At 54.1% G+C, this 22,834-nt stretch overlaps 3 protein-coding genes across 14 annotated transcripts in view; 1 reads left to right on the top strand and 2 right to left on the bottom strand.

The window, feature by feature from the left end:
• The window catches only part of DLEC1 (DLEC1 cilia and flagella associated protein), a 104,011-nt gene extending 99,279 nt beyond the window's left edge, over positions 1-4,732 (bottom strand). Inside the window, exons 1-2 of one of the 2 annotated variants that reach the window (XM_073810995.1) lie at positions 4,314-4,732; positions 3,930-3,996 (exon numbers count right to left, since the gene is read on the bottom strand). The gene's annotated coding sequence lies outside the window, so the exon portion shown is untranslated. Of the gene's footprint in view, positions 1-3,929; positions 4,294-4,313 lie in introns of those variants that run through there. The other variant, XM_073810996.1, reaches the window with a different exon arrangement.
• On the top strand, positions 37-22,089 carry PLCD1 (phospholipase C delta 1). 3 transcript variants are annotated; one of them, XM_033864583.2, is made up of 16 exons: positions 43-202; positions 4,932-5,114; positions 7,852-8,016; positions 11,381-11,609; positions 17,834-17,963; positions 18,065-18,296; positions 18,874-19,075; positions 19,244-19,388; positions 19,465-19,614; positions 19,705-19,863; positions 20,095-20,254; positions 20,450-20,566; positions 20,964-21,142; positions 21,235-21,367; positions 21,444-21,593; positions 21,728-22,089. In XM_033864583.2, exons 1-16 carry the CDS (start codon positions 169-171, stop codon positions 21,811-21,813), a joined length of 2,454 nt encoding a protein of 817 aa, XP_033720474.1. In that variant the 5' UTR covers positions 43-168; the 3' UTR covers positions 21,814-22,089. The 3 variants fall into 3 exon arrangements, with proteins under 3 accessions (XP_073667110.1, XP_033720474.1, XP_033720476.1); XM_033864585.2 differs by lacking the exon at positions 4,932-5,114 and having other exon boundaries at positions 46-202; XM_073811009.1 differs by lacking the exons at positions 21,444-21,593; positions 21,728-22,089 and having other exon boundaries at positions 37-202; positions 20,964-21,039; positions 21,235-21,366.
• Positions 11,910-22,834, bottom strand: part of VILL (villin like) — a 36,814-nt gene continuing 25,889 nt past the window's right edge. For 8 of the 9 annotated variants that reach the window (XM_033864579.2, XM_033864575.2, XM_033864578.2 and 5 more), the window contains one exon: positions 11,910-22,658. In XM_033864579.2, coding sequence (XP_033720470.1) covers positions 22,545-22,658 — 114 coding nt within the window. In that variant the 3' untranslated portion in view covers positions 11,910-22,544. The remainder of the gene's footprint in view (positions 22,659-22,834) is intronic. The other variant, XM_073811005.1, reaches the window with a different exon arrangement.

Raw genomic sequence — 22,834 nt, 5'->3', positions numbered from 1 at the left:
GCGGGCGGGCGGGGGGCGGAACGGAGTCCCGGGAGCACCTCCGGTGTCCTCCCTCCTCACTCCATTCGGGGCCCTCCCCTGCACTCCTCTCGGACCCGAGGCCGCCCGCGCTGTCGCTGCGGACGAGTGTCCCGCGGCGCCCCCCTCCCGCCGCGCCGTCCGTCGGGCATGGACTCGGGCCGGGACTTCCTGACCCTGCACGGTGAGTACTCGGCCGGCTCGCGGGGGGACCCCGCCTGGGCCGACCTCGAGGAAAGCCGTTCCCGGCCCAGGATGGGGGACCCCCGGTTCCTCGGCCGCTCTCCGCCCCGGGCCCGCCCCTCGTCCCTTTTGTCGCACGGAGGAAATCTCCACCCGGGACTGCCGGGCGCAACCCTGGGCGTTTCCAGGCTTGTTCCCCAGACCCGGCCGGTGGGGAGAAGGGTGCGAGTCTCCCCCGGCCCTGCCGCCTCGGGGACTCCCCCTCTCCCTATCCTAGTCACGGACGGGTGGGCTCCAGGGTCCGGCGCGCTCGGAGGGACCGAGGAGGAAAGGAACCAGCATCCACGAATAACCGAGTTATCTTCGCCCAGTCCGGGCCGCCCAGAGAGGCTCCCCAAAGCCCAGGCGTGCCTGGACCGCGTCAGGCAGCGTAGGTGTGGCGGGGTGGGAAGGCTGGCGCGAGGAGGTTTGCGAGGTGAGGTCGGGCCGCGCCGCAGTAACTGCCCAGCGCAGAAATCCTAGTCAGCGACGCCCGGACTGGGAGGGGCAGCCCGATCGCCCCCATCTGCGCACCCTCCTGGCCGGACAGGCCTGAGTCTCAGCTCTAACTGCCTGCTGCTACCCCCCTTTGTCCAGCCAAGCTCTGTCTTCTCCGACCGACCGGGAAACAGTCTGGGCCAGCTCCTTGCCCTATAGCTGTCTCTCCAGGAGAGAGGGCAGCCGCGGGCTCTGGACTGCAGGGACTGGAGGTCTCCTAGCTGCACGGGGGCCCCCAACCTGGACCTGGAATCTCTTTGCTCCAGCCTGGGGACTCACCCACTTTTAGCGTGCTTTGCCCTCCTGCGCCCCAGGTCATCTGCCAGCTCAGCAAACCCTGCCTCTCTTGCACCAATCACCGCTTAACCCGATCTCCCTCTGTTTTCTAGTACCTCTGGAGTCCTTTAGTGCCCACCACCTATCCACCTAAACCATGCATGGATATAATAGAAGGGAAAGAGAAAGCCAGAGCCCTCCAGCTGTCCACTAGAGACCCTCTGGAATTCAGGGACACTCGGAGACGTTCCTTTCAGCCAGTGCCCAGTCTGTCTCATTTTCCTGGTTGTCTCAGATCTGGTCCCCATGGCCCAGAGAGACCTTGCTCAGTGCCCAGAGCTGTTACCCTCACACAAGTAGCCTCAAGGCAAACTCCTTCAGGGTCATGGGATCCCTGCCCTTTCCAGGGCTCCCTCTTCTCCTCTCAGGACAGAGGTGTCTCAGTGCTCCTGCCACCCTGGCAGGAAGGGTGGCTGGGCAGCTCAGAGGATCACAGTAGAGATCTCTGCTTTCTCTCTCATCATCCCTTAGCTAGTGCTGTGTACCCTACAGACTGCCACCTCTTCCGTGCCAGCTTCACATTCAGACCTCCTACAAGCCCTCTGATCGCCTCTGGCTACAGCTGTAGCCTCAGCTCATGTTAGAATGGCCTGCATCCTCAGGCATCTGTGCCTTTGCCCGGTCTCTGTCCCTGGGCAGCCCTGGTATCTTCCCTGGAGAGGAAGCCACGTGGAGGCTCATTCAGCGCCTCCCAGTTTTGTGGCATGGGCTTGGCAGCCCTGGTCCATCGTGTTTGAGACCTGCCTCCCAAGTGCCTGACAGTCCAGCTCTTCCTGCGGAGCTGGCAAGAACAGTGCGATCCCAAGCTGTCTCCCTGAAGGCCCTGCTGCTTCTAGCTCATCACCCAAAATTACGTCCCTTAACTGCCTTTTGTTCCCCCTGCAAACCGTATCGGCAAGCAAGAATCTGTCAAGGAGAACTGGTGGTGGAAGGGTGTAGTCACTGTGCCCTGTGCTGTTCCAGGTTGTTCACACTTCCACTGGAGAGTCTGCATCTCTTTCATATTTCGGGTCCTCTAGCACTGGACACACTTTCTGGCTTGGGCAGTTGGGGGTCTGCTGCAGAAAGGCTCCCTCCATTGGCCTGGGGGGGTATGGGGGCCACCTAGATAAGAGATGTCCCTTCTGTCCTCGCCCCAGATGCATGCAGAGGCACTGTAGTATACAGACATGGATTATGGAAGTAGACTACCTGGGGTCAAGTCTTAGCTTTTTCATCTTAGACAAATCCCTTGACTTCCTGGTGCCTCAGTTTCCTCATCTGTAAAATGGGGGATAAGAACACTACCTCCCTCATGAATTGCAGTAAGGATTGAATGAGCTAACACATACAAGGCAATAATGAGAACAGTGCCTAGTACCAGCAGGTACAATGTTCCTACAGGAGGCCCACCCCCCAAGTGACCACGTCATGTGAGTACTTTGTGAGATGAGGGGGAATAAGGTAGTCCCTAACCAGGAAAAAAGTGACCAGAACCCTTAAGAATCAAAGGGCTCCTGGGGAATTCCCTGTCGGTCCAGTGGTTAAGACTCCATGCTTCCACTGCCAGGGGCCGGGGTTTGAGTCCTAGTCGGGGAACTCAGATCCTGCAAGCCATGCAGTGAGGCCAAAAAAAAAAAAAAAGAAGAATCAGGGGCTCCTTCTGGTGCTTCTGAACCCCTCAGACTGACACTGTAGTCCCCTGGCCTCCTTCCCTACCCTGCTTCCTTTGCTTGCTCCATTCTAGCCAGGCCTGCACTGGCTTCTCCAGCAGGTCCCCAGATGTACCCAAAAAGACCTAACTTCCCAAAGCTCTCCCCTCACTGAACACATCCACCTCCACCTACACTAACTATTGAAACACTGAATCCCTCCCGCCCCACTGTAAAACCTGGCATTAGTAAAAGTGCAAGGTAGGGTGTAAGAGGGGCCTCATCTTGGTCCCAGGAGACCTGGGCTGCAGTCCTAGACCTGGGTTCTAGTCCTAGCTTTGCCTCTACTTACATTGTGACCCTGAGCAAGTCCCTTTGCCTGTCTGGGCCTGTTTTCTCATCCACGGGAAAGCAATACCTACTGATAGGGGATGTTGTGAGGATAAAGCACTAGTGGGCAAAGGAATTCTAGGTTGGCAAAGAAGCCAGTACCCCCAAGAGATAACGGTTCCAGATCCATCATAGCAATTTGGGGTAGCTAGACCGCTACCCTCCTCAATTATGTTTCAAAGCTGTCTGTCCCTGGGATTCCATGCCCACACAACACAGACACACACTGATCCACACTGATCTTAACTTTTTTGTGCCCTGGACCACTTTGGCAGTTAGGTGAAGCCTGTGGACCCCTTCTCAGGATCATGTTTTTAAATGCATAAAATAAAATACATAAAATAAAATACATAAGAATTCAAAGGAAGCAAATTGTATTGAGATGTGATTCTATCCATAGGTCCTCGGGGAGTCCTTGGCCCTCTGATTAAACCATTAAACCATCACGTGGTTTCTCTAAAACAGAGGTTCCCCTTACAATCAGCTCCCTCAGCTCCAAATGAAGAACAATATTTCTGTGCCCATATTCCAGCTCACCTACATTAACACACATTCTCCTGATTTATTTTTCTCCGAGGTGTGACCTTAGGCAAGTTGCTCTGCACTTCAGTTTGTTATTATTGCTGTGCTTGTCTGTGCTAATAACTGGCTTTGCCAGTGACTCACTGTCAATGCTGGTGACTGGAGCTGCGGTGAGGCGAGTGAAGGAACTATTCAGAGGCGGAGAGTAAAAGAGAGGAGTGAGTCAGGCCTCTGGGTGGTGTCCTGACCTTGGCACACAGTAGGGGCTCCATAAATAATTGCTGGGTGAATGAAAAGCAAGACGTAACTTACATGAAAGGGCCCACTGTTCCGAGCACACTGGCAGCACAGTTTCATATGGAGTTGGAGTCCTCCTCACCTATTTATCAAAGCAAGCCTGTGTTAATGGACTCATTTTTAAGACTAGCATTTTTTCAAGAATTCCATTCGCATTTGGAGCCTTGGAGATTATCCCACTCAGGTAGCGGAACTCTCAGAGAAGGAAACAGGCCTCCCTGAGGTTTACATGGGAGGCAACAGCCCGTTGAGTCACAGTGGATTCGTTGAGGAACTGAGGTAAAATATTTGGCGGGTTCCGCTGTCCGGCCCGGGCTCCATCCCCGGCTCCTTCCTATCCCGCCCCACCCGGTTGTCCGCTAGACTCTGCAGCCCAGGCTGCCGCCCGGCCGGGCTTACCTCCCGGCTCAATCTTGCCCAGCCCTCCAGTCCTCTGCCAGGCCTCCAGCTGAGCGTTTAGAATTCGCGGCTCAGGCTCCGCCCCCTGGTAGGACTGCCTCCACAGTCGAGGTTCCGCCCCTCCCTGCCGGAAAACAAAAGGCCTTTGCAGTGAGGGACCCTCCCCCGGTTTGTCCCCTGGGCCCTGGCTCCGCCCCCGGCCGTCTTCCTGGCTACCTCTGCCCCACGTCGCCTCGCAGACTCGGCTCCTCCCGCTCCCCATCTCTTTGGCTCTGGCTCCACCCCAATCCGCTTTCTGGGCTCTGACTTTCACCACTGATCTTCTTCCCGGGTTATGGATTTGTCCCACTTCACCTCCCGGCCCCGGTTCCTCCTCCTTCTCTCCCCGCCTTGATTCCGCTCTCGCCGCACCTCCTGGGGGCATCGGTCCTGCCCCTCGGGAACTGTCCCTGCCTCCTAGGGTATGGCCCCGCCCCTTCAGCGCAGATTTTCTGTATCGCCCCGCCTCTAGAGCCATGGCCCGACCCTTCACTGCCCCGCCCCCACGGGTTCTAGCCCCGCCCATCCACTCCAGGTCTCCGCCCCTGCTCCACTCTAAGGAGGCCGTTCCGCTCCTAGGGCCAGGGCTGCCTTCTGGACGCCACACTGTCCCGGGCCAGGCTCAGCGGGCGACGGGGGCACTTCGGAACGTCATGCAGTGCCTGGGGGTCAGGCGCCGAAGCCGGAGCCAGAGCCGCTCCAGAGAGCTCTACCTGCAGGAGCAGAGCCTCGAGGTGGCAGCTCTCAATGAGCAGAGGCTGGGTAAGGGATGCAGGGCGCCCCCCCCCACCCCGCCCCGAGATCTGCGGAGGCTGGGAAGGCAGCTGGGACAGGACTCAGACTGTATGTTCCTGATCTCGGGGACTGGACCTGTATAGTTCTGTGAGTGTGTGACCCACGGTGGGGCTGTGTTTGCGGGCATGGCATGTGGAGTGAGTAATGGGGGCGGGGATTGGTTACCCTGCGCCTTGCCACCCCCAAACCATCCTGTTTACAAACCTAGTGGTGATTCTGTCACTTGTATGGTAGTGGGGGCCACTGTGCAGCAATAATGATATGCAATGCTGTGTAACCAAGTGACACCAGTGTGACAGTGTGTGATCCAGGGTGATGCTGTGTACCATGTGTGACTGTGGGTGACCCAGGTGACTGATTCTGTCATCTCTGTTATGGTGTGTGTGTTCTGTGGGTGTTCTGCTGTTACTCTTTGTGGCAGCATGCCCCTGAGAGGTGGCTGTATAAGGTAATGTTTTCTAGCATTGGCCCTGTGGGCAAGCTTCTGAGTCCCGACTCTACCATGTAACTTCCTTGAGCCTCCGTTTCATCATCTGTAAAATGGGAACAATGATAGTGCCTTCCTCACAGGGTTGTTCAAGGGATTAAATACATGTGCTAAGAACAGGATCTTATTCAAACATGAACTATTATTATTATTATGGTGACTGCTATTATTATGACGACGATGACGTTCTGGCACTGTACGTTGTGTGGCTGTGTGTGACTCCATGTAATAATATGTGTCACCGTGTGTGGCCCATTGTCTCTTCCCGGTTGTGTATGGCAGTGTGTGATGAGTACAGTGGTGTGGTGTGTGTGACTGTGTATGTGTGTGGCTATATCTGTGTAGCTGTGTATTGCTGTGAGTCCCAGACTCAGTTTGTTTCCATGAGGCCTCACCCTAGGTACATGGACAGGGCTCCTGGCACCGCCCCCACCGCCAGCCTCCTACTAGCACTGTAGCCCCTCTGCACTCCCCATATGTGCCACTAGCCTGGGCAGGTTGGTGAGGCTGCAAGGTCGACCCAGGGGCCCCTGAGCTCAGAGGCCCCTCAGCACCACCCTCCCGCAGGAGGAGAAGGTGCTTCAGCTGAGTGAGTGGGGCTGAGCGAAGGGCCCATAGACCTTCTGGGTGCTAAGGGAGCAAGGGAGAGGGGGCGGGCAGCCCAGAGGCCTCAGAAACAAAAGGGCCTCAAATGAGGCTCAGAGATGGAGGTGTCTGCTTAGGTCGCCCAGCGGCCTGGAGGGTCACTAATATCAAGACCCACCTTGGGACCGAGGTCTGTGTTCTGGAAGCCATGTCGGCAACCAGGGGACTTATCTCTGCCTGACCGCAGACAGGGCCGCAGTCTGGCTCCAGGACAGGATGAACATGTCATCTGCTCACAGCCTTTTCCAGAACCAGAGGGTGGGGCTCACCTTCCGCCCCTGTGCGCCGCCCCTCCCCCCATCTGTGCCATGCAGTGGCTTGTCCTAATGCCCTAGCCGGGGAGGGGCGGTACAGCCAGAAGCCAGAGGGTAAGGAGATGACCCCCCGCCAGCTGACCTCAGCCTCGGAAAGGACAGTGGGATCCCCCAGCTGAGCTGAGGCTGCTCTCTCCTCCGGCGGCTGGGAACTACCCTTCCCAGCCTCTGTCTTGGGCCCCACAGACACAGCCACCAGTTGAGGACATCCTGCAGGAGCCCTCTCCTCCCTCAATGGGCCTCCCCTGGGGCTGGAGGGAAACTGCTGACACTAAGGCAGGGGGTGGAGAGAGCTGGGACCGAGGTGGGGGAAGGTCACATCAGACTGTCACCTCTGAGGAGGTCTTGAGACACCTCCTTACTCAGTGCTGTTGGGGGAACAGAGGCACAGAGAGGGAAGGAGGTTTCCTGAAGCCATGGGTGTGGGGGGCTGTTAGCACGTGGCTGTGTCTCCACTGGAAGCAGGAGATTGGGGAGGGATAGGGGGTGGGTGGCTGAGGCCCGGGGAAGTGGTCCAGAAGATTCTGTAGGTCCTGAGTGTGTGTAGAGCAGGCTGGCTGGGGCATAGGGAGTGGGGTCATGGATAAACTGGGAGAGCACATCAGGGGCTGGGGATCTGGGTTCAGAAAGGAAAAGCCTACAGGCCTAGGCACAGGCCCCTCAGACTGGACCCACACGGTCCCTGATGGCACCACTCTGCTGGAGCAGAAGGATAAAGACTGCTGAAAAGCCACAGAGTTTTTGTTTTGGGGCCAGAAGTGAGGTGAGGTAGTCCATCGGCTCTGAATAGAGCTGGCTGCTGGACTCCATGTGGCCAGGGTGATAGGCTAGGGTGGTCTTTTGGTCCCAGCTTCCTTCAGGTCACTCTGACCCCTAGGAGAAGCCCACTAAGTCTTTCAGAGCCAGGCCATTTCCTAGGGGTCTGGTCACCCACGAACCAGGTGTTCTTGAATTAGCTGCCCTCTCTTTGTCCATTCAGCTGTGGGTGGCAGGTCATAGTGTATAAAGTGTGGCCTTGAGTGGGTGGGTGTCCAAAGGTTTACGTGGCCTCAGCTGGCAACACAGATGCCTTCCTGGAGAAGACAGGGCTCCAGAATCAGGTTGGAACAAGGGTGACGGAGGGAGAAGTGAACAGAGAGCTGAGGATGAGGCTGGTGAAAAATGGGCTGAGAGGGTCCAGTGGTGGGCATGGCCAGCATGGGGCCTGGGGCAGCAGGGACCCTAGAGGAGGTAGCATCTTACCAGCTCTGCCCCCTAGGTCTACAGGATGACAAGGACCTACAGGCACTGCTGAAGGGCAGCCAACTCTTGAAGGTGAAGTCCAACTCATGGCGGAGAGAACGATTCTACAAGCTGCAGGAGGACTGCAAGACCATCTGGCAGGAGTCCCGCAAGGTCATGCGGACCCCAGAGTCCCAGTTGTGTGAGTGCCCTGGGCTGCAGGGGGAGGGGCAGGGTGCTGCACCTGCACTTGGTTGGGGAAACTGACACTGGTTAGGGTGGGGTGGGGCTGGAGGTCAGTCGTGGACCAGGACCAAAGGTAGGAAAACTGAGGCCTGGCCTGGCGGGGCAGAGGTTGGTCATGCAAACAGGACCAGATATGGGGAAACAGCCCGGCCAGGGTTGGGGAGAGGAGCCAGTTAAATCACTGATAGGGAAACTGAGGCCTAGCCTGGGCTAGAGAGGGCAGTCATGGACCAAGGACCACAGATGGACATGCTCAAGCCTTTTGGGGGTGGGACTCCATAGCCATGACCACAGATGGGGAAAGCCGGGCTCCCAAGTAGGGAGGGAGCTAGACAGTGTTGCCTGAATTCCCAGGTAACCACCCGGACATTTGTGGGAAGGAGGGAAGGAGGGAGGACTGGGGCCCAGGTGTGGTGAGGCCCAAAGTCCAGGGGCAGATAAGGCCCTTCCAGGTAGCAGTGGCCAGGATGTGAGGTGGGGCTGCAGGAGGCAGCTCCTCCCTGGGCTGGGACCAGAAAGAGAGCCTGGGGTGGAGCAGGGCTGGGACTTGCACAGAGAGGCCTTGGCTGGGCAGCTCCCTTGGGGTTGTGGACCTGAGGGCTTTCTGGAAGCTTTAGAAAAGGTCCAAGACGCCAAAGCTCAGGCCTGCAGATGGAGAGTGCCTCCTGCAAGGTCTTAGGAAGAAAGTTCTGCCACTGCTCCTGCCCTTTTACACAGAATGCCCTAAGAATCTTGTAAAATGAGAGGTTCCCTCTGCACCTTTACTTGGTGGGAAAATTTTAGACCAAAGCTATCCAAAAGAACTTTCTATGATAATGGGAATGTCCTGTATCTGTGCTGTCCAATATGTCAGTTACTAGCCACCTGTGGCCATTGAGCACTTGAACTGTGGCTAGTGTGACTGAGGAAATGAATTCTTTTTTTTTTTTTGGCTGTGCCACTGCACGGCATGTGAGACCTTAGTTCCCCGACCAGGGATTGAGCCTGAGCCCCCTGCTTTGGAAGTGTGGAGTCTTAACCACTGGACCGCCAGGGAAATCCCACAAATTCTTAATTTTACTGAACTTTAACTAATTTATATCTAAATAACCACGTGTGGCTGGGGGTACAGAAGGATCACTGCAGCTGGATTTCTCACACAGTCCAAGTCCCTGGAAATCCCTCACCCATTCACCTGCCCTCGGCTGTAGAGATGGTGCAGGCAGGGTCAGCCCACTGGCAGGTCTCTGGGGAGTGAGACCAGACACAGCTGACAGGGCCCAGGTGGGAAGGGGGCAGGAGAAAAGGGAGGGGCAGCCCACTGAGGGTGTCTCAGGAAGGGTCTGCCAGGCCCCAGGACACTGGACAGAAACCTGAGAAGGTGTTGCCTGTGGCAGGTCAGAGGGGAGGCAGGACAGGAGCAGGGTCCGATGCGGAGAGCCCGGCTGGGTCCTGGGGGCAGTGGGCCATGGGAGGTCTGAGCAGGGCAGGGCAGGGTGGGAGGGGATGGAGCCTGAAGCGCTCTCAGGAAACTACCCTGCGTGCCTGTTGGCCACGTAACACAGGAGTGACCTAGCCCTTGCCTCTGTCTGTGGCTCCAGCCAGGTTTTTTCACAGGCCTCTGCCCTGATATGGGGTTTCCTGTTAGACGCTGGCGGTTGGCGGCACCGTGGGAATGGGGCATCATACTGTCTGAGCCCTGGGGACTCCTGGGAGCCCACCCCCCAGCCAGTACACGTGCATGGTTCCCAGTGTGAGCCAAGCACTTGGCGGGGGTGGGCAGGGGGCAGACTGAGGAGTGGGAGATGTGGGCCTTTCCAGACCTGAGCTGGTGAGCTGGGAACCTCATACCGGCACAGCTGGGAGCACAAGGGCAAGAGGAACCTCCCGGGCAGCAGACCCAGTGTGAGCAAAGGTGCAGGGGCAAGAACAAGGAAGGGCCGTGAGTGAGGGGGCTGCACCCTGACAGGAGGGGCCACAGGGGCGACAGGTTGGGGGTTGGGCACCAGGTGCGCTCCGGTGAGGAGCATGGCTGGAAGAGGGCTTTTTCCATGTCAGAGACCCAGAGACAGGTCTAGGCTGAGCATGCCCATCGGGCTGCTTCCCTCCTCTAAGTGAGCAGTGAGACTGCCCTCCACTGTGCCCCCCCCCCCGGGGAAACTGAGGCCAGGAGATGGGGGTGGGGAGCAGTCCCCAGTTCTCTTTGCCTCTGCTTCCTGGTCTGGAAGTTGCCCCCATCCCGACGCCACTAGCCTCCCTCAGCTCTGGTTCCCATAGGCAGACAAGGATTATCATCAGCAGGGAAGGCGTCTGGATTCTTTCTCTGCTGCCCAGGCTTCCCGTTTCCACTCCCAGCCTGGGGCAGCTACAGCTGGTGTGGGACCTAGAGGGACACGGGAGGTTGTGAGCGGAGCGATTCAGCAGGGATATCCCCTGCATCCCACATGGCCCAGGGTTCGCGTGTCTCACACCTCAGAGCCTGCTTCCCGGACAGGCACATGCCACACATCTGGGGCCTGCAGGTGGCCAGGAGGCCACCACCGGGAAGGACAGGCAGGCTCTCAGCCAGAGCTGGTCTAGACCCAGGAAAGATGGACGTGGATGGCTCAGGATGGGGATGGCGATGGGGCAGGAGCAGGGGCAGAGCCTGGCTCCTGATGCGGGGAGGCCCAGCATGAGCCCCTCCCAGCCAGGCCAGGGAGGGCACCTTGGGGTTTCAGGCAGGTGAGCAGGGCCTTGCTGCTCCCTAAAGCTTGGAAGGTTGGGCTGTGACAGGACAGCCCCCATCCCTGGTTCCCAAGGGTAGAATGATGTCATCTCAGACCCCCAGGGGCACCCTCCAGTCTACCTCTTGGGATCCTGGAGCACCATTCCTGCCAAGGGGCTCCCTGAGATCAGGACACACAGATTCATGCAGGGCAAGGCCCTGCCTGCTCCCCTGACACAAGCACTTCCCCCTCTGTCAGGAGAGGGGCCTGGAGGCTCCCATGGCTGTCTTGAGGGAGGCGAAGGGCCCAAAGTCAAGCACAACAGGAGAGTGTATGGCCTCCTCTCCGTCACAGGCCCCAAGCTCCAGAATGGTCTCTATCTCTGTATGAGAGCCCTGCCCTGCCCCACTCCTCTCCCAGGGGCCCTGCTTCCTCCCAGCACAGAAACAGGAGGCCTGGGACCCTAGGTGCCCTTCCCACCCTAAAGTCAATCTCTCTCTGCCTGGGCGTTTCCATGTGCACGCTATAGCTGTGTCTCGTTCCTTCTCCACCTCAGCCTCTTTTTGTCCCCCGCTCTGCCCATCTTCCTGCCCCTCACGGCTCTCTCTGCCCACCTCCACCCTCTTCTTGCAGTCTCCATCGAGGACATTCAGGAGGTGCGGATGGGGCGCCGCTCAGAGGGCCTGGAGAAGTTTGCCCGGGACGTGCCTGAGGACCGCTGCTTCTCCATCGTCTTCAAGGACCAGCGCAATACTCTAGACCTCATCGCCCCATCGCCCACCGAAGCCCAGCACTGGGTGCAGGGCCTGCGCAAGATCGTCCATCACTCGGGCTCCATGGACCAGCAGCAGAAGCTGCGGCAGTATCCTTTTGGTGGCAGTGGGTCCAGGCCCAGCGGGTGGGTACTGGCTATGGTCGTCCCCAGGACAACCTGGGTATGGAAGACACGCAGCTTGGGCCATCATACCAAAATACCATAGACTGGGTGGCTTAAACAACAGAAATTAATTTTCTCACCGTTCTGGAGGCTGGAAGTCCAAGGTCAGGGTGCCAGAGGATCGGGTTCTGGTGGGAGCTCTCTTCCTGGCTTGTAGATGGCTGCCTTCTTTCTCACTGTCTTCACATGGCAGAGAGAGAGAGAGCACAAGATCTCTGGTGTCTCTTCTTTTTTTCTTTTCTTTTTTTAAAGATAAATTTATTTATTTGTTTGTTTATTTTTGGCTGCATTGGGTCTTCGTTGCTGCCCGCAGGCTTTCTCTAGTTGTGGGGAGCGGGGGCTACTCTTTGTTGCAGTCCGCGGGCTTCTCATCGTGGTGGCTTATCTTATTGCAGAGCACAGGCTCTAGGCGCACAGGCTTCAGTAGTTGTGGCAGGCGGGCTTCAGTAGTTGTGGCACACGGGCTCAGTAGTTGTGGCTTGCAGGCTCTAGAGCACAGGCTCAGTAGTTGTGGCGCACGGGCTTTGTTGCTCCGTGGCATGTGGGATCTTCCTGGACCAGGGCTCGAACCCGTGTCCCCTGCACTGGCAGGCGGACTCTGAACCACTGCACCTCCAGGGAAGTCCCTCTGGTGTCTCTTCTTTTATGGGCATTAATCCCATCATGAGGCCCCCACTCATGACCTCATCTAAGTCTCTCAAGGCCCCATCTCCAAATACATCACATTGAGGGTCAGGGCTTCAACATATGAATTTGGGAGAACACAAAGGAAGCAGGGAGGGTACTTGGAGCCCTCTTTGGTCTACTCTGACCCAAGGGCCAGACAACAGTGCAGCCCCCTGAAGTCCCTCATCCCCCCTAGGTAACCAGCATGGAGTGGGGAGGCTGAGGGGAGCTGCCTGCTTCAGTGGGAGACCTAGTCTCAGATATTTTAATGTTTCCTAGAGTTAACTGCATTTTTTTCCTCTGGGAGTTTGGGAGGCCATGATACACTCCCACTTGCCCCCATATCCTGTGCCACTCTTTGGGGAGTCATCACGTTCCCCCAGTCCCGGTGTGCAGGCCAGCCTGCGGGCTTGAAACAAATTCACTTCAAAGTCCAGGTGCACAGCAACACAGTAGTCTATGGTTCAAAGTGATCAGCCTTCTGGTATGTAGGATTAGGGTGGAACCAGCACCGGCTCCTTTTTTTCTTTTTAAATGACAGCTTTATTGAGATATAGTTCACATACCATATAATTCATCCACTTAAAGTGTACAAGTTCATCTTTTTAGTGTATTCAGAGTTATGCAACCATCACCCCCAAAAGACACCCCATGCCCTTTAGCAGTCCCCATTTCCCCACAACCCCCCAGCCCTAGACAACCACTAATCTACTTTCCGTCTCTATACATTTGTCTTTTCTGGACCTATTATATAAATGGAATCATACAGTCTCTTGTGACTGGCTTCTTTCACTTAGCATAATGTTTTTAACGTTCGTCCATGTCGTAGCATGTGTTTGTACTTCATGCCTTCTGTTTGCCTAATAGTATTCCACCGTGTGGCCATTCCACATTTTACTTATCCAATCAGCAGTTGATGGACATTTGGGTTTCTGCTTCTCTGAATAATGCTGCTGGGAACATTTGTGTATAAGTTTTTGTGTGGACATATGTTCTCATTTCTCTTGAGTATATACCTAGAATTTCTGAGTCTTGTGGTGACTATATATTTAACCTTTTGAGGAAATGCCAAACTATTTTCCAAAGAGGAAATTTACATTCCCACCAGCAGTGTCTGAGAGTTCTGATTTTTCACATCTTCACTAACCCTTGCTATTATCTGCCTTTTTTTTTTTATTATAGCCATCCTTGTGGGTTTGAAGTGGCATTTCACTGTGGTTTGCATTTGTGGTTCACATTTGATTTGCATTTCCTTGATAGCTAACGGTGTTGAGCATCTTTACATGTGGTTATTGGCCATCTGCATATCTCTTTGGAGAAACAGCTATTCAATAGATCCTTTGCCCATTTGTTGTTGTAAAGTTCTTTTTTTATGGATCTATTTATTTTAATTTTAAATTGTGGTAATATATACATAACATGAAATTTACTATCTTAACCATTTTCAAGTGTACAGTTCAGTAGTGTTAAGTACATTCACATTGTTGTGCAACCATTTCCAGAACTCTTTTCATCTTGTAAAACTGAAACTCTGTACCCATTAAACAGTAACTCCCCATTCCACCCTCCCCCAGGTCCTGGTAACCACTGTTGTACTTTCTGTCCCTATGAACTTGATTACTCTTAAGTTCCTCATATAAGTGGACTCATACAGTATTTGTCATTTTGCCACTAGCTTATTTCACTTAGCATAATGTCCTCAAGTTTCATCCATGTTGTCACATGTTAGAACTTCCATCCTTTTAAATGCTGAACAATATTCCATTGTATGTATATTACCACACTTTGTTTATTCATTTGTCCATTAATGTACATTTAGGGTGCTTCCACTTTTTGTCCATCATGAATAATGCTGCTATGAACATGGGTGTACAAGTATCTTTCTGAGGCTCTGTTGTCAATTCTTTGGGGTATATACCAAGAAGTCAGATTGTTAGATCATATGGTAATTCTATTTTCAATTTTTTTGAGGACCCACTATACTGTTTCCTATAGCATCTGTACCACTTTACATCCCCACCAACAGTGCACAAGGGTTCCAGTTTCTCCACGTCCTTACCAACATTTGTTATTTCTTTTTTAAATAGGTCTCTTACTGTGGTTTTGACTTGCATTTCCCTAATGATTAATGATATTGACCATTTTTTAATGTGCTTTTGTATATCTCCTCTGGAGAAATGTTTATTCAGATCTCTGGTCCATTTTTTTTTTTTTTTTTTTTTTGGCGGTACACGGGCCTCTCACTGTTGTGGCCTCTCCCGTTGTGGAGCACAGGCTCCAGGCACGCAGGGTCAGCGGCCATGGCTCATGGGCCCAGCCGCTCCACAGCATGTGGGATCTTCCCGGACCGGGGCACGAACCCGTGTCCCCTGCATCAGCAGGCAGACTCTCAACCATTGTGCCACCAGGGAAGCCCTCTGGTCCATTTTTTAATTGAGTTGTCTTTTTATTATTGAGTTGTAACAGGTTTTTTTTTTTTAAATATTCTAAATATTTTAAAAAATATTCTAATATTTTAAAAATATTCTTATCAGATATACGCTCTGCAAATAATTTCTCCCATTCTGTGGGTTCGTTTCTTTTTTTGGTGGTATTCTCTGAAGCACAAAAGTTTTTAGTTTCAGTGAAGTCTAATTCATTTACTTTTTGCTTTTGTTGCTTGTGTTTTCTGATCTCACATCTAACGTAAAGTCACATTTACTCATATATTTTCTTCTTATAGTTTTAGCTCTTGCATTTAGGTCTTTGATCCATTTTGAGTTAGTTTCTGTGTATGGTGTGGTGAGGGATCCAACTTCATTTTTTTTGCATGTAGACATACAGCTGTTCCAGCACCATTTGTTGAAAAGACTATTCTTTCTTCATTGAATCGTCTTTACACCATCTTCAAAAAATCAACTGACCATAAATATGAGGGTTTACTTCACGACTCTCAATTCTCTTCCATTTACCTAAATGTCTCTTCTCACACCAGAACCACAATGTTTTAGTTACTGTAACTTTGTACGAAGTTTTGAAATCGTGAAGTGTGAGTCTTCCAAATTTGTTCTTTTTTTTTCAAGATTGTTTGGACTGTTTTGGGTCCCTTGAATTTCCATATGAATTTGAGGATTGGGTTGTCAATTTCTGCAAAGTAGCCAGCATGACTGTGATAGGTATTGTGTTGAATCTGTAGATCAGTTTGGAGAGTATTTCTCATTAAACAATATCAAGTCTTCTTTCTGATCAGCAAATATGGGGTATCTTTCCATTTATTTAGATCTTTAATTTCTTTCAACAATGTTTTGTGGCTTTCAGAGTATAAGTTATGTATTAAAAGAATTTGTATTTTTATTCATTTTGATGCTACTGTATGGAATTATTTTATTACATTTTCTGATTATTCATTGCCAATGTATATCCAACTCCTTTGGGGGACACATTTTGAACCCTGTTAGCTCCCTTTACTGTGTACTTTTCAGCATTTCAAAGACTTTTAAGTGTCTTTTCTCAAGGCTATGTCTGCCTGATTTTGAGCTTTCTTTTTAAAATTTTAATTGTTATTTATTTTATTTTTGGCCATGCCTCGAGGTATGTGGGATTTTAGTTCTGACCAGGGATTGAACCTGTGCTCCCTGCAGTGCAAGTGCAGAGTCTTAACCACTGGACCACCAGGGAAGTCCCTGAGCTTTCTTAAAAGCCCAATTCTGTGGCACTTTTGTGATAGTCACTCCTTTTGCACAGGCATGCACTTGGACAATCTCATGGCCTCTGCAGGCTTCTGCTGCCCAGACCTTGAGATCATAAAGCCATCCCAGCCTGCTGAAGAGCAGTTGGCACTGGGACCTCATGCTTGGGTGTACCACTCTGAACTTGATTTTTTAACCTGGAATTCTACTATAATTTTTTTAATGTAAATACACATATTTACATAAAACATACATATATATAAATAAAGGTTTAAAAATATGGGTAGGTTAGAATAAAATTTTAATCTTTAATCTTTTCTGGCTGCATTTCATTTTGCCTAATGATGCGTTTGCTAAAAATAGTGGAGATTATACATTTGTATCCATTTTCTGTGTTAACATTATATCGTAATTATTTCCCTGTGTTAGTATAGTCTCCATAAACAGCTTTATTAATGACTGTGTACTATTCCACTGAATGGATGGACTATAAATTAGTGATCCATTCTTTTAGTGTCAAACATTTCATTTCCTTCACCACTATGAATAACATTGCAAAGAACTATGTTCATAAAACCTTTCAGTATTTAGAAGTATTTCCTTACCAATGGATTCCTAGAAGTGGAATTACTGAGTCAACTGATGTAACAGGTTAAAGCTTCAGCTATCCCTCCATCACTTTCCTAAGGGTTGTACTGATTTACTTTTTGCCCACGTGATGGATTTGAGTGCCCATTTCACCTCACCCTTACCTGCACTAGGTAATATACTTTTAAGTTGCTAAATTTTAGTTTAAGAAATTGCATCTCATTTCCAAATTGTTAATAACTTTGACTACTAGTAATGTTTGCAAAAGGTCAGTTTATATCCCTTTCTCATTTAGTTATTAGGGTCATCATACTGTTTTCTTTTTAATTAATTCTTCAAAGGCTTTGCTGCAAATGCTTCCTCCAGTCTGTCAGATAGATGACTTTAGTTTTTCTTTATTTAATCCTCAGAATTTTAAAAAGTTTATATGGCATGATTTATGTTGTTGTTTCTTTTGTGATTTCTTCTGAAGCCTGCTATCATGTTTTCATTGTGCTCATGAGCTCCCATTGTCTTGTTCTATAGTTAGCTCTCTGTTTTCTGTGGACTGTAGTGTGCAGCTCCTCCTTCTCTAGTTCTCAAGGTCAATTCTGATGGGAGAGATAGAGGGAATGGAGAAGTGGAGGCCTAAGTGCCCCAATCATGACACCATGATCCCGGCTTTGTTTTTGCATGTGATGTCCCCACCTTCTGATCAGTGGCTTGAAAGTTGCTGTTTCCTACTAAATAAGCCTCAAGTGCTTTCGTCAGAAAGCACTATATACTATATAGTGTATAGTATAATTATATGCTATATAGATATATACGATATCTATAATTGGGTAACAATTATATACTGAAAGGGACATACCTTGAAATGTTAACAGTAGTTACCCCTGGGTGATAGGATTATGGGGGCTTTGTTTATTTACTTTTCTGCATTTTCTAAATTGTCTGTAATGAACCCTTTTAGAGTGAGAAAAGAAATGTTTTTGAAATTTTGAAAGGGTTCAAAGCCAGAAAACAGGAAAAAGACTCCTTCACTGGATGTCACATTTCCTCCAAAGAGGCCACCAGGTCTTCCCTCTGAAATGAGGATATGCCAAAAGTCAGGCCTGCGGGGAGCTGTGTCTACAGGGGACCTCAGTCCACCTGGGCCCGGGAGTTGACCCTGAGCTTGAATCATGGCTGTGGCTGGGACCTCGGGGGTCCCAGGGCTCCTGGATTCTTTCCTTACTTCTTGCCCAGCTGGATTCATTCCTGCTTGCGAAAAGCTGACAAAAACAAGGACAACAAGATGAACTTCAAGGAGCTGCAGAACTTCCTGAAGGAGCTCAACATCCAGGTGGACGACAGCTATGCCCGAAAGATCTTCAGGGTGAGGCAGGATGTGAGGGCTGGGTCTGCCTGGCAGTGTGTCCTTGACTGCAGCCCGAGACCTGCTCTGAACCCTGCCCACCTGGCGTCCTGGCTCTGCAGGAATGTGACCACTCTCAGACAAACTCCCTGGAGGATGAGGAGATCGAGACCTTCTACAAGATATTGACCCAGAGGAAGGAGATCGACCTCACCTTCAAGGAGGCTGCGGGCTCGGGGGAGACCCTGTCGGTGGATCAGTTAGTGGTCTTCTTGCAGCACCAACAGCGGGAGGAGGCGGCGGGGCCTGCACTGGCCCTCTCCCTCATTGAGCGCTACGAGCCCAGCGAGATGGGTGAGGGCCTATGACCTGTAGTCCCAGGGCCACACAGGGTGGGGAGACCCCTGGGGAGACGGCAGCCCAAGAGTAGGGAGCTGGCGGGAAGGGGGCACCTCAGCCAGGCCCAGAGCCCCTGGTCAGTATTTCTCTGCCCCAGGAAAGCAGATGGGAGGCAGGGACCCTCTCTTGGTTCCTCCTTCAGGGGATTTGAGGACTCCTCCCCCAGGAAATGGAGAGAGAGAAGGCTGGAAAAGCAGGCACTTTTCCTGCCTCCCTCTTTGTGCCCACGCTGGCCACAAAGCTTTAAGACATCAGATGGGGCCCAGTCCTGGAGAAGGAGGAGATGAGGCCCTGCCCTCAGGGGGGGCCTCACAGCATGGGGGACAGAGGGGGAGACAGGGCCCCACCCTGGGATAGTCACGGTCTGGTCAAGAGACTCGAGCTCAGCCGCTTCCAAGAGGTACCGAGGACCAGCTCAGGACGGGAGGCAGGAAGAGTAGGGGGGAGGTGAGTGCGGGGAGGGGGAGTCCCTCACCCCAGAGCGGCGGCGCCAGCCTAGGGCTCTGACGGGCGCCGGCCTCCCGCCTCCCAGCCAAGGCGCGGCGGCAGATGACCAAGGACGGCTTCCTCATGTACCTGCTCTCGGCCGACGGCAGCGCCTTCAACCGGGCGCACCGGCGGGTCTACCAGGACATGGGCCAGCCGCTCAGTCACTACCTGGTGTCGTCCTCTCACAACACCTACCTGCTGGAAGACCAGCTCACGGGGCCCAGCAGCACCGAAGCCTACATCCGGTGGGGCCGGGAGACCTGGGCATGATGGGGCGGGGCCGGGCGGGACCTGGTCGTGATGGGGCGGGGCGGGGCGGGGCGGGGCCGGGCTGAGCGGGACCTGGGCGGGCAGGCGGGACCTGGGCGGGGCCCGGCCGGGACCGAGGGGCCTAGCCGCCGTCCCACTCGCAGGGCGCTGTGCAAAGGCTGCCGCTGCCTGGAGCTCGACTGCTGGGATGGACCCAACCAGGAACCGGTCATCTATCACGGCTACACCTTCACCTCCAAGATCCTCTTCTGCGACGTGCTCAGGGTCATCCGGGACTACGCCTTCAAGGTGGGCGCGCTTCTGGGCCTGAGGAAGGGGATGCTCGGGCCCACCCACCCCTCCTAATCCGCCCTTGGGCCTCCAGGTGTCCCCCTACCCCGTCATCCTGTCCCTGGAGAACCACTGCAGCCTGGAGCAGCAGCGTGTGATGGCGCAACACCTGCACACCCTCCTGGGCCCCATGCTGTTGGATCGGCCACTGGACGGGGTCACCAGCAGCCTGCCTTCCCCTGAGGTGCCCGATGGGGTGGGGTGCCCAGAGGAGAGGGCAGGGGACTGGCCGGGAGGCCCGCTGCGTCTTGACCAGCTGCCCCTCCACCCTTAGCAACTGAAGGGGAAGATCTTGCTGAAGGGGAAGAAGCTTGGGGGGCTTTTCCTCCCTGGAGGGGAAGGCAGCCCTGAGGCCACTGTGGTGTCAGACGAGGATGAGGCTGCTGAGATGGAGGATGAGGCAGTGAGGAACCAAGTGCAGCACAAGTCCACGGTTTGAGCGGGGGCTATGGAGCGAGGAGGGGAGGGGGGCCCTACCCCACCATCCCCCTCCATCACACTGTGGGGTATTTGTCTTGTCCGGGTTCTCTGTGGCTGTCACTCAGACCCTCTGCCCCCTCTCTCTGTCTCCCTCTCTGTTCTCTCTGTATCTGGGTTTCTGGCTCTCTCAGTGCCCACCTGCCCCAACCTCTGAATCTGACTTGGGCCTCCCCATGGCCCCCAGGAGGACAAGCTCAGACTAGCAAAGGAGCTCTCAGATATGGTCATTTACTGCAAGAGCGTCCACTTTCTGGGCTTCCCCAGTCCTGGCACCCGTGGGCAGGCTTTCTATGAGATGGCATCCTTCTCCGAGAACCGTGCCCTCCGACTGCTTCAAGAATCAGGTGAGCCCGGCCCTGTCCCCCCAGGGTGCTGTCCATCTGTCTGACCACCTGAGCTGGCCAGGGTCAGGACTGGCTCCCACCCCTCCGGACGTCACCCAGAGCTGGCACCCCACGCTGTTACCAGACAGAGCTGGTAGGGAGGGGCTTGGACTCACCAGGAGGCCTCCGCTTCTAATGCGCCCACACCCCCCTCAGGAAACAGCTTTGTCCGCCACAATGTGAGTCACCTGAGCAGGATCTACCCCGCCGGGTGGAGAACGGATTCCTCCAACTACAGCCCTGTGGAGATGTGGAATGGGGGCTGCCAGATCGGTACGGGCTGGCTGGGGCTTGGAGGAGGCCTGGGTGAGGGTTTCCGCCTGGAGGGCCACGGGTCAGGAGCCTCTGGGGACCCAGGCAGAGCCAGATGCAGGGATTTGTGGGCTCAGGAGCTGGTAATCTCAGTCTGGAAATATCCCCCACCAGCAAATACAGCGTCAGAAATCCCATTGTTAGCACACTTGTCCTTTGAATTCTGGCACCAGAAATGGAATGCAAGGTTGGTGTGGTGGGTCAGTTAGGGTGGCAGGAGGGCAGTAGGCATTGAGTGATCCTGGACCCTGCTTCTGCCTCACCGTGTGACTCTGGGCCTCAGTGTACCCCAAGCAGGCTGGGCTATGGGGCCCCTGAGGCCAGCCCACAGCCTGTGACTGCTCTGTCCTGCCTGTAGTGGCCTTGAACTTCCAGACACCTGGGCCAGAGATGGACGTATACCAGGGCCGATTCCAGGACAATGGGGCCTGTGGGTACGTGCTGAAGCCTGCCTTCCTGCGAGACCCCAACTCCACCTTCAACTCCCGTGCCCTGGCTCAGGGGCCCTGGTGGGCTCGGAAGCGGCTCAATGTCAGGGTATGGCCAGCCACCGGAGGGACAGATGCCATGGGCCTCCCTTCCCCCTGGCTACCATCCTGAACCCTTAACTGTCCCCCGCCTTTCCTCAGGTCATCTCAGGGCAGCAGCTGCCAAAAGTCAACAAGAATAAGAATTCAATTGTGGACCCCAAGGTGACCGTGGAGATCCATGGCGTGGGCCAGGACGTGGCCAGCCACCAGACCGCTGTGGTCACCAATAACGGTACGTGCTGGGCCTGGGCTGGGCCCGGCTTCTGGAGCTGGTGTCCATGCTGTTGACATGGTGCCTGCACCCCTAGGTTTCAACCCATGGTGGGACACAGAGTTTGAGTTCGAGGTGATTGTGCCTGAGCTCGCCCTCGTGCGCTTTGTGGTGGAGGACTACGATGCCTCCTCCAAGAATGACTTCATTGGCCAGAGCACCATCCCCTTGAACAGCCTCAAGCAGGGTGAGTGTTTGTGGAGGGAGGGGACGACTCGAGGGGAGGCATCTCTTGGGAAGGGGCCGGCTATTCCTCAAAGCATCCTCCCTAAGTGACCAGAACTTCCGCTGTGCGCCCCTCCCCGCCCCTCCGCCTGCCAGGATACCGCCACATTCACCTCCTGTCCAAGAACGGAGACCAGCACCCGTCTGCCACCCTCTTTGTGAAAGTGGGCCTCCAGGACTAGGCTCGGGGAGTCTGGTGAGGGCTGCCCCGAGCGGACCAGGCCCTCTGTCCACATCTGGGGGGCAGGACAGGGGCTGCTCCCAACCTCTCGCTCAGAGCTGGCAGTCCCGCGCTGCCCTCAGCTCCAACCTACTGTCTGTGTTGCTGCCTCTCGGGAGCCCAGGAGCTGGCCCAGTCCCTGGAGCTGTCCTCAATTCCGTTAGGAATGACACTGCAGCCTGCTCCATCCTCCAGCTGGGCCCTAGGTTGAGGGTTTTTATAAAAATCATAAGACTAAGTACTGTGGTCTCTTTACCTGGACACTGGAAAAATCCCTGTAAGGCATGCGTGCGTGTGTGCATGCCCCAGAGCACTGGAGCCCCAGCACCTCACTCTCCACTTCTCCACCCTCACACTGGAGCAAGGGGGGACATCTGTCCCCCGGGAAGGAGGGACCAGCAAGAAACAAACGCCTGAATGGCGGAGGGTATGGAGGGCTCAGTCTTTGGAATGCCACGGCCGACCCCTCCAACCCCAGAGGCCCACTCTCCCAGAGGCAGACCTGCTGAATGACCCAGACCTGAAAGCCCACTCACCACATCTTGTGAAGGCCACAGGCTTTTATTTTAGTGACCCGGGAGTCTCCAAGCAGGGTGCGCCAGGAGGGCCTCCCCAGGGGGCTCGTATATGTGTAGGGGAGGTGCCCGCAGGCAGGCGTCTTGGCCACGTAGATGGAGCCGGCAGGGCCGGGGTTCAGAAGAAGCCAAGCTGCTTCTTCTGCTGCTGCTGCCTCCACTTGGCCATGCTGTAGAACTCCTCCTTGGACTTCCCGAAGATATCTTGGAAATCAGAGTCTGAGAGATAGGACTGGGGTGCGGGAGAGGAGGGAGTGGGTGCAGAGGAAGGGTATCAGCGGAGCCCAGAACCCTGTCCCACTCGCCCAGAGGTGTCATCCTCTCCCACATCTCTCTGCCCATCACCCTATCTGGAACACACATCTCCCCGGGCAGCCTGCCCATTGCCCACCGTCAGTGGGTCACGCC

Source organism: Tursiops truncatus, chromosome 10, assembly GCF_011762595.2.
Source record: "Tursiops truncatus isolate mTurTru1 chromosome 10, mTurTru1.mat.Y, whole genome shotgun sequence".
In the NCBI taxonomy this organism is placed as follows: domain Eukaryota; kingdom Metazoa; phylum Chordata; class Mammalia; order Artiodactyla; family Delphinidae; genus Tursiops; species Tursiops truncatus.
The sequence above is the reverse complement of the archived record's forward strand: the minus strand, read 5'-3'. Positions and strand labels throughout refer to the sequence as shown.

Excerpts from the sequence above, each read along its gene's own strand:
- PLCD1 (XM_033864583.2), top strand. The coding sequence starts at position 169 with ATGGACTCGGGCCGGGACTTCCTGACCCTGCACG. Across the intron at positions 19,615-19,704 it reads GCAGCCTGCCTTCCCCTGAG|CAACTGAAGGGGAAGATCTT; the intron begins GTGCCCGATGGG and ends CTCCACCCTTAG. Across the intron at positions 20,567-20,963 it reads GAATGGGGGCTGCCAGATCG|TGGCCTTGAACTTCCAGACA; the intron begins GTACGGGCTGGC and ends TCCTGCCTGTAG.